Source organism: Tubulanus polymorphus, chromosome 8, assembly GCF_964204645.1.
Source record: "Tubulanus polymorphus chromosome 8, tnTubPoly1.2, whole genome shotgun sequence".
Classification (NCBI taxonomy): domain Eukaryota; kingdom Metazoa; phylum Nemertea; class Palaeonemertea; order Tubulaniformes; family Tubulanidae; genus Tubulanus; species Tubulanus polymorphus.
In genome coordinates, this window is record NC_134032.1 from 15,948,908 (window position 1) to 15,963,447 (window position 14,540).

Consider the following 14,540-nt stretch of genomic DNA (forward strand, 5'->3'; position numbering starts at 1 on the left):
TGATTTATACTTAACATTAATGAGTTACGAGTGAAAGTGAAAGATTGTCGTTGATTACAGATTTCACAGAGATAATTCTATTTGATGTATTTATTACAGTTACAATAACGATAGGCTGATTGTATTTGATGTATTTATTACAGTTACAGACAGTAATGATAGGCTGATTGTATTTGATGTATCTATTACAGTTACGGTTCGACTTGTTTGTCGTTATCGACAGTAGGAGACGAGTCTCTAGTGAGCGCTAATCGTAGACGTGTCACCAGTCATAAAGCATCCATATGGGTACGTACATTACCTCCGTTACCTCCGTTACCTCTATCCTTTAAATCTCATCCGTTACCTCTATCCTTTAAATCTCATCCGTTACCTCCGTTACCTCTATCCTTTAAATCTCATCTGTTACCTCCGTTACCTCCGTTACCTCTATCCTTTATATCTCGTACGTTACCTCCGTTACCTCTATCCTTTAAATCTCATCTGTTACCTCTATCCTTTAAATCTCATCCGTTACCTCCGTTACCTCTATCCTTTAAATCTCGTACGTTACCTCCGTTACCTCTATCCTTTAAATCTCATCCGTTACCTCTATCCTTTAAATCTCATCCGTTACCTCCGTTACCTCTATCCTTTAAATCTCATCCGTTACCTCTGTTACCTCTATCCTTTAAATCTCATCCGTTACCTCCGTTACCTCTATCCTTTATATCTCATCCGTTACCTCCGTTACCTCTATCCTTTATATCTCATCCGTTACCTCCGTTACCTCTATCCTTTAAATCTCATCCGTTACCTCCGTTACCTCTATCCTTTAAATCTCATCCGTTACCTCTGTTACCTCTATCCTTTATATCTCATCCGTTACCTCCGTTACCTCTATCCTTTATATCTCATCCGTTACCTCCGTTACCTCTATCCTTTATATCTCATCCGTTACCTCCGTTACCTCTATCCTTTATATCTCATCCGTTACCTCCGTTACCTCTATCCTTTAAATCTCATCCGTTACCTCCGTTACCTCTATCCTTTATATCTCATCCGTTACCTCCGTTACCTCTATCCTTTATATCTCATCCGTTACCTCCGTTACCTCTATCCTTTAAATCTCATCCGTTACCTCCGTTACCTCTATCCTTTATATCTCATCCGTTACCTCCGTTACCTCTATCCTTATTAAATCTCTTCCTCATTTTGTATTGTCAGTGTCAAAGTTATTCCTCGGTTAACGATAACTTTTTGTTTCGATGAAGAAAAAAGACCAAAAGACGTGTAACCGTAGTAACGTGTATTTATTGTATTTCTAACAGTGTTTGTCTCAATCTGATTGGTTGAATATGGGAGTAAGCGGCGATACGGTCGGTGAAGTGATCGGACGATCTCTCGTTATTCCGTCGAGTTGGGAGAAAATGATGCCTCGAATTCGTTACGTGAGTTCTTACTTTTAAATTTGAAAATTCAACTCCCTCGATTGTTGATCCGCGTTTAACCGCTGAAAGATTTCTGGATGGGTTTTCGCTGCGTGTTTCGGACGTATGACCTTGGCCCTAGAAAAAGTAAAAAAAAAAACTAGCTTAGGAAATCTGAGTAGCCACTAGAAAAATCTAGAAAATATTGAGAATTTGAGAAATTTTTGTAAAAATTTGGAAAACTCATGGAATTCATTGCTTTGATGCGTGAAATGAAAGAAACGTTAAACAGGTTTAACCCTTTCAGTGCTGACTAATTAATACCCTATAGTGCTGGGCCCAGTTTCACGAAGAAGTTTAAGCCTTAAACGGTTAAGTTTGAATTGTTGTCCTCATTGAAAACATAGATAATTTGAAAATTTTTAGAAATTCCACCGTAGTTTGTTGAATAACGGGAATACCATTATAATGCGTCTACACTGCGGCGCGGTGTATCGTTAGTTACTAGTATTTCACTATGTTTGACAGGTGCTGCCATCTTTCAATAGAGATAAAAACTAATTACCAATTACATCAATACACCACAATGCGGTGTACTAGCGAAATCTATCACTGATTTATACACCGCACTGCGGTGTAGACGCACTGAAAGGGTTAAAGAGTTCGATTAAAAAGTCGGATTATTGATTATATTCCAGTGGATCGTCCGGTTTTTAGTGGAGCAGAAAAATGCCGCTCCGAACGACATCTTCGAAATGATCAAACCGAAGGAAGGCGGTCCGGTTGGGGGAGGTAAGAAATCAGGTCGCGGACGTCCGGCTAAACCGGTACGCCCGCGTGGACGTCCGCCGAAACGTCGTCGAGGCGGAGGGACATCCGGTGGCGGCGGTGGGAGTGCTCCGACAGAGCAGCCCGACGAACACGAAGCGAAAAACGAAGTCGAACTGGAAATGATTCGTCAACGACAACTGAAAAACGTCGGTATTTTGATGGACGAGATTTTACACTTTTCGAACCGCGATAGATTGGACGATATAATCGCCGAGATGGAGGAACGTGAGGATATGAAACATCGTCAGAGGCTGGCCGCCGCGAAACTACGAGACGTTCTCATTGACTTTCACGATCTACAGGAACAACGCATGAAACAACGATCGGAGATAGCAGGCACTGGCGAGCGAGTAGTAGCGCCGGCAGGTGGCGCCGGCGGTGACACATTCGCCAAGAATATGAACGATCTACTTACGACTAAACAACAATTCCTGACTCAGCATCAGCAGCAGCAGCAGCAGCAGCAGCAGCAGCATCACGACGCCCATGACAACGGCTCGATCGATGACATCATAGACAGTGTTGTATTTCAGTCGTCGGAGGGAAATTTAGACACGAGTTTCATCGAATCGTTCATGAACGACGAACTCTCTGAGCTACCGGCGCCACCTACACTACCCGCTACCGTTAACAACGCTCCCGTCGCCGTGGTTATAGACAACAATAATCACGAGAATAAACCGGTAGTCAAGGAAACGGCGGTAGCGTTAACGCAGGAAGTCGTAGCGCGACACGATTTAAACAGGTATCACCCGCACGCCGTAACCGTGGTAACCAGTACCGTTAACACGCGACCGTCGTCGGCTCCGAGTCTCATGCTAGCTCGTTACATCGACACGCAGAACACGGCGCCATCTATACCGGTCTCGGTTACTGACGAGAAAACGTTACGTAAAACAACTCAGCAGCAGCAGCCCGATAACGGACTGGTTAAACGACCAGCGCAGAACAAGCGGCGCCACCACGAGGCGGAATTCAGCGATAACGAGACGACGAAGTCGAGTCGTCGGAGTTCGTTAAACGCGATCCTCACCGAGGTGATGGATCAAACCGATCACGAGTGTTCCAAGTTCGAGGGTTACGAATCGTCGAAACTCTATCTGGACGAGATGATCGAAACGGCGCTTCATTCGTCGCGACGTCGTGTCAACTCGGAGCGCGACGTCGTACGCGAACGTGTCAACGTGTCGACGATGAGCGACGCCGAACTGTCGTCGTTAACCCGTGATTTAACGCGTCACCTCGACGACGATACGATCAATCAGGTCGTCAAGTGGAACGTCGATCAGATATTCCGTAAATGCGGTTACGATCGGAGGCCGAAACGACTGAGACAACGCAACAATAACTCGAATCTACGAGCTAATGTTCGCATGAAGAATTCACTCATCAAAAAAAGTCTAAGGTTTTTCCGTGAAGTGACAACGCACCAGCAGCACCAGCAGCGTCAGACAGTTGAGCACCAGAAGCAGCAACAGCGACAGACAGACGCGCAGTTGACACAACTCCAGCAGCAGCAGATGAAAAAACAAAAAACAACAATCAATAACGTCAAAACAGACCAGCAGACTGTCGTCATGACGACTAATTGTTATTCGAACGACGGCGTAATTTTATACGGAGACTCATCAGCGCCATCTATTATGAAGAATAGTCCGACATCGCGTAAATGTGAGAGTTCAAATGAAATTGAAAAGGCTGTTGAGATGAGCGAGAAAGAGGGGACACCACAGCTGGAGCAGTCCTCACAGATGGAGCAGTCCTCACAACTGGAGCAGTCCTCACCGATGGTTAACGGAGGTCAAACATCTCCGCTGGATTTATCCGTACTCCACGTCGAAAATAACACCGACCAAACAGTGGATATCACTAAAACACAGTACGCCGCGCTGGATGGAACGGTGGATATCACTAAAACACCTTACGCCGCGCTAGATGGAACGGTGGATATCACTAAAACACCTTACGCTACGCTCGTCGCGCATTTAACGTCCGGAGTTGATTTAGATTCGGTCGCTACGGATGGGAAATTACCGAACAACGTCGTCATGGCTACGCAACAGAAGAACGACGATACGTTGTGTTTGATGAAGAAAGAAGACGATTGCGGATTAGATTTATACGAGATTAAACCGTTATCGGCGTCATGTGACCCGGTTCAACGCGACTTACTACCGAATCTAAACGTACTGGCAGCAGTCGCCACGGGAACGGCTGTATCCAACGCAACAATGAACGTTATACCCGGTTATAACGTGGTGGCGCTACCGTCGACTCCGGTCGTCGGGGCGATAACGATCAGTAGTGTTGAGACTAATAACTCGACGACCGCGGCGACGTATACGATATCAGCTCTTCCGAATACGGGTTCGTCGGTTACCGGGGGTGATAGCGGTATTCCAAAACGACCTCAAACTATCGAAATAATACCCTCCGCGCAATCTCAATATCACGTTCAAAATATCGCCAAACAGGAGCAGTTTGATTTATTGAAATCGGAGGAACGCTTACCTTCACTGCCTCCGCTCCAGAAAGTGGTTAGTACTCCGGAGTACGAGATGTACGGTACCCACCCTGCGGAGGTAGTTACTCCAGCGCTCCAGAGTACTCCGGAATATGAAGTATATGGTACTCACGCTGTTCCTCCAGCGCTCCAGAAAGCCAGTACTCCAGAGTATGAAGTATATGGTACTCACGCTGTTCCTCCAGCGCTCCAGAAAGCCAGTACTCCGGAGTATGAAGTATATAGTACTCAGGCTGTTCCTCCAGCGCTCCAGAAAGCCAGTACTCCGGAATATGAAGTTTATGGTACTCAGGCTGCACCTCCAGCGCTCCAGAAAGCCAGTACTCCGGAGTATGAAGTTTTCGGCACTCACGCTCCGAGACTCATTGAACTGCAGCCCGGAATGAAACCTACTGCGGCAAGTTATGTACTACACGACATGTCGACATTAAACAGTCTTTCGTCGGAACTATCGTCAGTCGCTAGTACGCCTATAGATGGCAGCAGTAGTACAACGGCTTCCGATACGTTATTATTCAACAACGACGTATCCGCGGTAACGAATAACGAGTATATGTCGTCGTTAGGTTCGTATTTAACGGATGTAATTCAAGTGACGATGAAACAGAAAGAAACGATCGATAATTTAACGGCACGAACGACGAACGCGTTCGATAATCACATGCCTGAATACATGGAACTGTGTCGCCGTAACGACGAATTAAATTCGACGTTCGAGGACGATAAACACGTTCCGGAAATCCCGTCGTCGTCGTCGTCGAGGGCGACAAAGTGGATGAATTTCGACGGAGTAGTTTCGGACGTCGTTGCGGCGGCCGTCGCTCGTAACGACGAGAAAATATTCGAGAGAGTTTTACGCAAACGATGGCATCGTGAAAACTGGATGAAATATAACCGTAAAACCGGACTGGAACCGGTCGCAGTCGGACCCGACTCGCGACCGGTCGGACCAGTCGGCGGACCGGAGTCGGCGAGTTGCGAGTCTTGTCGCGCGGTCGAAGCTGCGAGGCACTACGATAAACTAGCGTGGGACACGGTTTATCTCGTCAAGTGCGAAAACCGTTCTAAAACTATCGAGGATATACCGAGCGGAGTTCGATATTTCGCGCGTCGATTGAAACGCTCGAAATCGGTCGAGAATATCCACATGCGTTGGGTCGGTATGACCGATAAATGTTCGCGGTGTCAGAACGGCGGAAAACCGGTCGCCGTCGTCACGCGTCCCGACAACGCATCGCAATTAAAACCGTGGTCGACGCTCGATCACGTGTTAAACAGCGTCGTCTGTAACCCGGAGAAAGCTATCAAAAATCTACCGGAGAATCGCGTAAAGCGCCACCTGGAGGCGGTTCTACAACGCGTTATAAAGGACGATAGTTTAACGGTGAATATGGCGGAGATTAATCGCGATCTCAAAGGTGATCCGTTAATGATTGAATTCCACCGCGAACGTCGTCTTAAACGTAAACTGCGTAAACAAAAACAGACAGTAAAACGACTTCAACAACAACAATCGGTCGTTACCGCGCCAACGGCGACCGCTCAACGACGATACCCGACGCAGGATTACGACGTGTTTATGAATTCGGCGTGCGTCGCCACGACGACCGAGCACGGTTTCCGTCTGCCGAGCGTCGCCGAATTATTGCAACCGATGGCGACGATTCAATCACAAAACAATCAGGGTTCGTTACCCCCGATATCGGCGCTGAGGAGTTCGTTAGAGAGTTCACCGGACCACCAGGGGGCGCTACCTCCGCCGGTCGTGTATTCACCCGGTTACTACGGTAACTGGTACGGATATGATCACTCGCCGCATTCGGCTCTTCTCTCGCCGTCCGACCTCGTGACCTCGACCTCTGCTCCGTTACCGACTACCGTTCTCGATATGACGGACGTCGTCACGGCGCCAACGCAACAATCCGAGCAGACGGATTTAACGTTGAAACGTAAACGATCGCCGAACGAAGAATTGGCTCCGATATCGGACGTGATGAGAAACTGTTACAGCGTTCCGTCTGTCGATCAGATCGTCATCGGTGACAATAAAACACGCCACAACAATAACAACAACAACATGGCCGCCGCCGCCGGGGTTCGTGGGAAAATTCCATCAACAGTGCCATCTGTGTCTACACAACACATTAATTATACCCCGGAGCCAGCAGCAGCAGCAGCAGCAGCAGCGGTAAACGTGAACCAGGAATACACGGATTATCCCGTTACCACGACAACTGGAGGAGGATATTCGAGTGTTGCCACGACGACCGGAGGTGGTTATTCTAGCGTTGATCACGTGTTAGGTAACGATAGCTGGACTCAGAGCGCGATCGCGGCCATCGCGGAATCTCAATCTAATCTGCATTTACTCGCTGAATTAATGGACATGCATCATCAACACGAGTTAAAACAACAGCAACGTCAGGAGACAGCAGCAGCTGCAGCTGCAGCAGCAGCAGGTGCAATCCATCAAAACAGCAGCAGCAGCAGCAACAATCACCAACAATCACTCTCCACGCCAAACCAGTTCAACTCGGCTACAGTCACAGTGCTGCCATCTATTGATCAAATACAGCAATCTGTTATTCCAGTTGCACCAGCTACCACTGCACCAGCTACGTCTGCACCAGCTATGAGTGCACCAGCTGCACCAGTGAGTCATAGAGCCACGAATAAAACCATGCCGCCTAAAGGTAACAAGGGTAAGGTCAAGGTCGTTGCGAAAAAACGCGCCCCGCGTAATTCTTCATCCGTAACCGCGACGACGAAAGGAAAATCGAGTAAAAAGACGATGGCGAGCTCTACGGGTGTTGCCGTGACGACAACGCCGAATAATACCATTCAAACGAATCTCGGCGCGATCGTTTGTCCAGACGCGCCAGTAGAGGGCGCCACCGCTGTCGATAACGGAGATATACAAGTTTTATGTTTGGAAGAATGCGGGGAAGAGAATTACGCGACGCTCGTATCGATAGACGAGGAGTTCAATGAGACGGAGAATCGAGTTCGTGTAGATATACCGATTCAACAATCAGCGCCATCTACGTCTAAACAATCAACAGCAGTTTACACAAGTAACGCGGATCTGGAGAAAGTATTCGCTGATGTTCGTAACGATTGTTTGAAATGGGCGGAAGAACGAGATCGTGTTAATTCGGTACAAACTGCGTCTGCCGAGAACATCGGTACCGTCGTCGAACAACAGGTGGCAGCACCTGATGGTGAAGAGGTGGACGACGAGGAGGAGGAGGATATGAAACCGCTGTACGATAGCGATGATGAAATAGTTTGTCACGGATTGTTGGAATATCATCGAAAAATCATCGATTTATCTCAAACTGACGACGATGCAGAGAATGTTGTCAAGGTCGATGTGGAGAATGTCATCAAGGTCGATGCGGAGAACGTCAGCAAGTTCGATGCGAAGAATGTCAGCAAGGTCGATGCGGAGAAAGTCAGCAAGGTCGATGCGAAGAACGTCAGCAAGGTCGACGTGGAGAAAGTCAGCAAGGTCGACGCGGAGAATATCAGCAAGGTCGACGCAGAAAATGTTGTCAAGGTCAATGCGGAGAATGACGTGAAATCCCAGTCCCTGAAGACAACCTTGACGGTTCAGCCAAAGGTCATCGCTATGGAGATCGATGGTAACAATAGTAAACCGAATCCTGGTGATGGTGGTGATGCCGATGGTGAACAAAATAATGGTGGTTGTGGTGGTGGTGATGGCGATGCGCCATCTGGTGGCATTCAGGAATCAACGCCGCCTGGTGGTAGCGATGGTAAACAACCAGCAGACGATGGAAAAACTGATGAAAAGACGAATTCAGAATTAAACGATGAGTTCAACATGGTGTTACAGGAATTTGATTTGGTAAGTTTTCAATCCTGCTGCCTCCTCTCACTGCCTACCTCTCTCTCACTGCCTCCCTCTCCCCCTCACTCTCTCCCTCTCCCTCTCCCTCCCTCTCTCCATCTCCCTCTCCCTCACTCCCTCTCCTTTCCTCATTCTCTCCCTTCTCTCCCTCTCCCTCACTCCCTCTCTCCCTCACTCCCTCTCCTTTCCTCATTCTCTCTCTCCCCTCTCTCCCTCTCCTTTCCTCATTCTCTCTCTCCCCTCTCTCCATCTCCCTCTCCCTCACTCCCTCTCCTTTCCTCACTCCCTCTCCCCCTCACTCTCTCCCTCTCCCCCTCACTCTCCCTCCCTCTCTCCATCTCCCTCTCCCTCACTCCCTCTCCTTTCCTCATTCTCTCTCTCCCCTCTCTCCATCTCCCTCTCCCTCACTCCCTCTCCTTTCCTCATTCTCTCTCTCCCTCACTCTCTCACACTGTATTTCAATGTTGCCAGTAATAGACAGTAATGTTGATATGTTTGTAGAAGGATATAGTTTCTGATTCGAGATTGAGTATGATGTCAGATCTACGCAGTTCACAGGTTGACCACACTCCGATTACTTCAGTTACACAGGTACGACGTCAGTTAAACAGTTCCAAACTTCTGTCCAAACCCGCACTGTAGATTTGTAGAAAGAGTTTATTTTCTAACAGTTTCTGAACAGGCTCTGAAGATGAGGTTTAGAATTAACCTAGAAAGAAATTAAACCTAGTTAGAATTAACCAAGTTAGAAAATAAACTTCAATTTCTACAAATCTACTGCGGGTTTTACTTTCTATACTGATATTTATATCAGTTCACGACAGTCAGTTTCAAACGTCAGTTCATCGAAAGATTTATTCAGAATTCAGAATTTTCAGTTTTAAACTATAAATTATTTTAAACTATAAATTATTAATTCAGTCGGTTCGATGTATTCATTAATTGTTGCGTGTTGCTATCGGCGACGCATCGCCCTCATGAATTAAACGACGACGATTGTTGTTTTGTAGTTATGTTGGAATCCGAACTACAGCTCGTACACGTGGTTACTAGTGACCAGTCACTCGGGTATCGCTACGATACACTGTCTGTCGGGACTCGCGGCAACAATCGACGAGCGCAACGCTACGACAACAGACGGCGCCGCTGCATCAACTACGACGTGACAATAGAGAGCTTCAATCGAAACCTAGTCTAATTCACGGTTAGACTACCAGGTGGCACTACTGTACCGAGTACCTGCATTTCAGAGTTTTATTTTTGTAACTTCAGAGTTTAAAAAAGAAAGAACAATTTCACGGTTTGTGGAATGAACGTGGAATAAATGTGGATATTCCACATGTGTATCTATTACACTGGAACTGAAAACCAATTCCTGGCAGCTGTATTTCACTATTACAGTAACAACAAGGGAATAGAATAACTAGGGGTGATTCAATATGTAGGGGTAGGCAGGAGTGGGAGGAAGGAGTGAGAGGCAGGAGTGGGAGGCAGGAGTGGGAGGCAGGAGGGGAATGAATGAGTGCGAATTATGCGTACATTCTTATGAAGAGAGTTGAAGATGTGTCATCACTATCCGTGTGGTTTTTATCTGCGTTTTTAAAAAAAAGTTTTGAAATGATTTTAACCGCTGGGGTGACTAGTAAACCTGGCCAGGGGTGACTAGTAAACCTGGTCAAGGTTGACTAGTAAACCTGGCCAGGGTTGACTAGTAAACCTGGCCAGGGGTGACTAGTAAAACGTAACATTTTCTAGTTAAATTCTGATGTTGTTGGTGAACAAGTTCCTATTTGTAACGCTATGAGGCTGTTTTGAAATAATGAATAATAGAAACAAAATTCTGTGTGAACTTTTGACCTTTTTGTAAATAAACAAATAGTGTAGAAAAAACTCCTTATAGGAATAAAAACTGATTGAATTGATGTTGATCACTGGTTAATGCTGACCAGCTGACCACTGGTTAACGCTGACCAGCTGATCACTGGTTAATGCTGAGCAGCTGACCACTGGTTAACGCTGACCAGCTGACCACTGGTTAACGCTGACCAGCTGACCACTGGTTAATGCTGACCACTAGTTAACCAATCCGCTTTGTAGTTAGTTAAAGTACGGGTTATTCTTTACATCTCTTCCATTTTTGTGTTGGATCCGGGTCTCAGTCCGGTTCCACAGTTTGTTGTAAACCCGCTGGGCCCAGTTTTACACAAAGAGATGAACTTATTAGAAAGTTATTTGGGAGAAACTGGGCCCGGGTAGGCATCGGGAAGGGAAGGGAAGGGAGGGGAGGTTGAGGCAGATATCTCCTGTAGAGTAGAAGTTCTCATTGGCTCATAGACTGTTTATTCTAGTATACCTTTGTCTCCCCTCCCCTCCCCCTCTCCTCCCCCTCCCCCCTGTATTTGTATCAATAGCTTGTAGATTTTGAATTCGGTCTGGGATTTATCATTGTTGTTGTAATTGTAAAATATTTTTTGTTATTATCCGTTCTGAATTCTTTGATACATGTATTCTTCGTGTAGGCATTTATATTTCATGTGTTTGTATTTTCCACTTTCTGAGAAATGTAAAAAAAAAAACGCTGAAACCGATTGTTGGGCACTTGTTGTGTCCCTGGACCCTTGTGAGGGCTGTTCCTGGAACCCTAAGGACATTTTATTGTGTCCGTGGATCCTTAGTTTGTGGTCTCCGTAGTTTTGAAATTTGTTAATTTACAAACTATAGTTGAAAAGGTTTTGCTAAAGTACCCGCCAGGTCGGCAGGTTCCTTTTCTCTTAATTTGTTTGTTTCGTATTTTTGTATTATTTCTATTAGGTTCGGTTCGTTGCATGGTAGTTATAAAACATAACATTGTAATTGTGTGATGAATTTTCGGTAAATCGGGGACCATTTATTTTCATCACTACTTCATTCGAGGAAATGAAACAAAACCAGAAGATGACGAAATAACGTCAATATATGCATAAAATGAATGATCCCTCGTGTCTTATTAATCTTGTAATTAGGGAGTAGTGAGTAATTATTATGTTCACCGGGAATTCTGCGATGCTGCTCCGTTGAAGTTGACGTCAAAACATTTTAAGTATCGATATTTGGAAACCGTTTTATCGTTTGAAAAAACTGTTGATGACAGAGTAAATAAGAGCACATGGAACGTTGAACTCTGTGAACTAAACAGTAACATCGCGCATCTCCTGGGTCTCACTCGTAAATAGTATAATCTCTCTCATGCAGTTGTATTTTTACTAATTTGATGTTGTCAAATCATATCTACTATTATCGATCCATATGTATTATTTGCATAAATAGCCACACCTTCATTAATCTCATTTACATAATCGCATATGCGACATATATTCTCATTTATATATTCTCATCATTTATTGGCTAGATATAATCAGAATTATGATGAAATTCGTTTTATGAAAACGAATTGGGATTGAAGTAATTCAATACGTGAATAATTAATTAGTGAATTATAATAGAATTGTTAACTCCAACGCTTAAATATCTATTCATGCGTACAAAATATTAATGAAAAAAATGTATTTTTTTATGACGTAAATAAAATAATGAAATACTTTTTGCCATGAATATTAATCGATCACATTAAATACATTAAAAGTTACGGTGCAAATAAATGGTTCGTATTCAAAATTATTTCTTTTTGTATCTTTTTTTTGAATCTTTTCATATCGCGTTGGATTTTCAGGCCCAGTTTCACAATTGTGCGCGGGTTTGTGACTGGTGGTATTTCCTCGGGAATTGCCACAGAATTTCAGTCAGAACCCGGGCCCACCTCCAGTCGCGTCAGATATAACTTTTTCCTCCTGACTGAATTAATGATAGTATAAGGAGGTCCTAAAAAGATCACAGAGAAAATAATACAGTCTTTAGAAAATACGAATACGCTGATAAGAGGATGTAAAGGGGTGTCCCAGGTTCGAACCCAGTAATTACTGATACTGATTCAGAGTGGTCCTGATGCTGAATACAGGATGTACAGGGGTGTCCCAGGTTCGAACACAGTAATTACTGATACTGATTCAGAGTAGTCCTGATACTGAATAGAGGATGTACAGGGGTGTCCCGGGTTCGAGCCCAGTAATTACTGATACTGATTCAGAGCGGTCCTGATGCTGAATAGAGGATGTACAGGGGTGTCCCGGGTTCGAGCCCAGTAATTACTGATACTGATTCAGAGCGGTCCTGATGCTGAATAGAGGATGTGCAGGGGGTGTCACGACCGTACGGTGCTGCCGCTATGCTCATCGTTAGCGGGATTTTCATACACTAACTAAAGTCAACTCTGGCAATCGACGTGCTCTCCAGTTATACTCCGTAACCCTTGCTTGCCAAAGTTGACTTACGTTAGTGTATGAAAATCCCGCTAACAATGAGCATAGCGACAGCACCTTACGGTAAAATGTTGTTATCTTAGTAACTTCTGATACTGATTCAGTGTGGTACTGATGCTAAATAGAGGATGTACAGGGGTGTCCCGGGTTCGAACCCAGTAATTACTGATACTGATTCAGAGTAGTACTGATGCTGTATAGAGGATCTACAGAGTATCCCGGCCGTACGGTGCTGCCGCTATGCTCATCGTTAGCGGGATTCTCATACACTAACTAAAGTCAACTCTGGCAATCGACGTGCTGTCCACTTATACTCCGTAACCCTTGCTTGCCAGAGTTGACTCACGTTAGTGTATGAAAATCCCGCTTACAATGAGCATAGCGACAGCACCTTACGGTATTATGTTGATATCTTAACAAAAGTAATTACTGATGATGGATGTTGGTCAGTCCAGATGCTGAGTAGAGGATGCATAGGTGCGTCCCGGGTTCGAACCTAGTAATTACTGACACTGATTCAGAGTGGTCCTGATGCTGAATAAAGGATGTACAGGGGTGTTCCGGGTTCAACCCAGTAATTACTGACACTGATTCAGAGTGAGTCCTGATGCTGAATAGAGGATGTACAGGGGTGTCCCGGGTTCAACCCAGTAATTACTGTTACTGATTCAGAGTAGTCCTGATGCCGAATAGAGGATGTACAGGGGTGTCCCGGGTTCGAACCTAGTAATTACTGATACTGATTCAGAGTGGTCCTGATGCTGAATACAGGATGTACAGGGGTGTCCCGGGTTCGAGCCCAGTAATTACTGATACTGATTCAGAGTGTTCCTGATGCTGAATAGAGGATGTACAGGGGTGTCCCGGGTTCGAGCCCAGTAATTACTGATACTGATTCAGAGCGGTCCTGATGCTGAATAGAGGATGTGCAGGGGGTGTCACGACCGTACGGTGCTGCCGCTATGCTCATCGTTAGCGGGATTTTCATACACTAACTAAAGTCAACTCTGGCAATCGACGTGCTCTCCAGTTATACTCCGTAACCCTTGCTTGCCAAAGTTGACTTACGTTAGTGTATGAAAATCCCGCTAACAATGAGCATAGCGACAGCACCTTACGGTAAAATGTTGTTATCTTAGTAACTTCTGATACTGATTCAGTGTGGTACTGATGCTAAATAGAGGATGTACAGGGGTGTCCCGGGTTCGAACCCAGTAATTACTGATACTGATTCAGAGTAGTACTGATGCTGTATAGAGGATCTACAGAGTATCCCGGCCGTACGGTGCTGCCGCTATGCTCATCGTTAGCGGGATTTTCATACACTAACTAAAGTCAACTCTGGCAATCGACGTGCTGTCCACTTATACTCCGTAACCCTTGCTTGCCAGAGTTGACTCACGTTAGTGTATGAAAATCCCGCTTACAATGAGCATAGCGACAGCACCTTACGGTATTATGTTGATATCTTAACAAAAGTAACTTACTGATGATGGATGCTGGTCAGTCCAGATGCTGAGTAGAGGATGCATAGGAGCGTCCCGGGT

At 45.4% G+C, this 14,540-nt stretch overlaps 1 protein-coding gene across 1 annotated transcript; it reads left to right on the forward strand.

The window, feature by feature from the left end:
- Positions 1-4,776: 4,776 nt before the first annotated feature.
- Positions 4,777-12,190, forward strand: LOC141909648 (uncharacterized). The gene is made up of 3 exons (XM_074800195.1): positions 4,777-8,635; positions 9,140-9,229; positions 9,649-12,190. The coding sequence occupies exons 1-3, from the start codon at positions 4,799-4,801 to the stop codon at positions 9,802-9,804; spliced, it is 4,083 nt and encodes a 1,360-aa protein (XP_074656296.1). The 5' UTR covers positions 4,777-4,798; the 3' UTR covers positions 9,805-12,190.
- Positions 12,191-14,540: the final 2,350 nt, after the last annotated feature.